General features: G+C 64.1%; 1 protein-coding gene across 2 annotated transcripts in view; it reads right to left on the bottom strand.

Moving 5' to 3' along the window:
• The window catches only part of ARHGAP9 (Rho GTPase activating protein 9), a 9,972-nt gene that overhangs the window by 5,370 nt on the left and 3,912 nt on the right, over positions 1 to 690 (bottom strand). For both annotated transcript variants that reach the window (XM_010839329.1, XM_010839328.1), the window contains exons 9-10: positions 560 to 658; positions 1 to 141 (exon numbers count right to left, since the gene is read on the bottom strand). The exon at positions 1 to 141 is cut by the window's left edge and continues 1 nt beyond it. In XM_010839329.1, coding sequence (XP_010837631.1) covers positions 1 to 141; positions 560 to 658 — 240 coding nt within the window. The remainder of the gene's footprint in view (positions 142 to 559; positions 659 to 690) is intronic.

The following is a 690-nucleotide window of genomic DNA, read 5'->3' on the forward strand; positions in this document are numbered from 1 at the left end:
GGAGCTCCGGCGGCCGCCGATCCGCAGCAGAGACTTGGACACTGGTTCCGACTCCTCTTCCTCGTCCTCCCCGGGGCTCAGCTCCTCCAGTTCCGCAGGTCCCGAGCCTGACAGACGCCCCTCCAGGGGGTTCTCTCGATCCTAGATCCGCACCGCAGTGTTAGTCGCTCAGTTGTGTCCGACTCTTTGCGACCCCATGGACTGTAACCCGCCAGGCTCCTCTGTCCTTGGGATTCTCCAGGCAAGAATACTTGAGTGGGTTGCCATGCCCTCCTCCAGGGGATCTTCCCGACCGAGGGATCGAACCCGGATCTCCTGCACTGCAGGCAGATTCTTTACCGTCTGTGCCACCAGGGAGGCCGCACCGCAAGATGGGCCGAATCAGAGTTGGGAAGAGAACCAGGAGAGAGAGACATCTGCACCGCCGACCCGGCTGCTGGGGTCCCCTACCTCCCAGGCCTACCCTCCACCAGGAGGCCACTGTGTCCCTCATCCATGACCCCTGCATCCTACAGTTCCTCTTCCACTCCTTCTGCCCGCCCACTCCCACCCCTCTCACCAGGCGTTCGATGACCGCCCGCAGCGCGCTGTGCCAGGCTCGAAGCTCAGCCTCCTGGTCAGACTGCAGCAGGAATTCGTGGCCCGGGACCGTGCGGATCTGAGGGGCCCGCGGGGAAAAGCAAGGGGGGG

This window comes from Bison bison, unplaced genomic scaffold, assembly GCF_000754665.1.
Source record: "Bison bison bison isolate TAMUID 2011002044 unplaced genomic scaffold, Bison_UMD1.0 scf7180017864115, whole genome shotgun sequence".
Taxonomy (NCBI): Eukaryota; Metazoa; Chordata; class Mammalia; order Artiodactyla; family Bovidae; genus Bison; species Bison bison.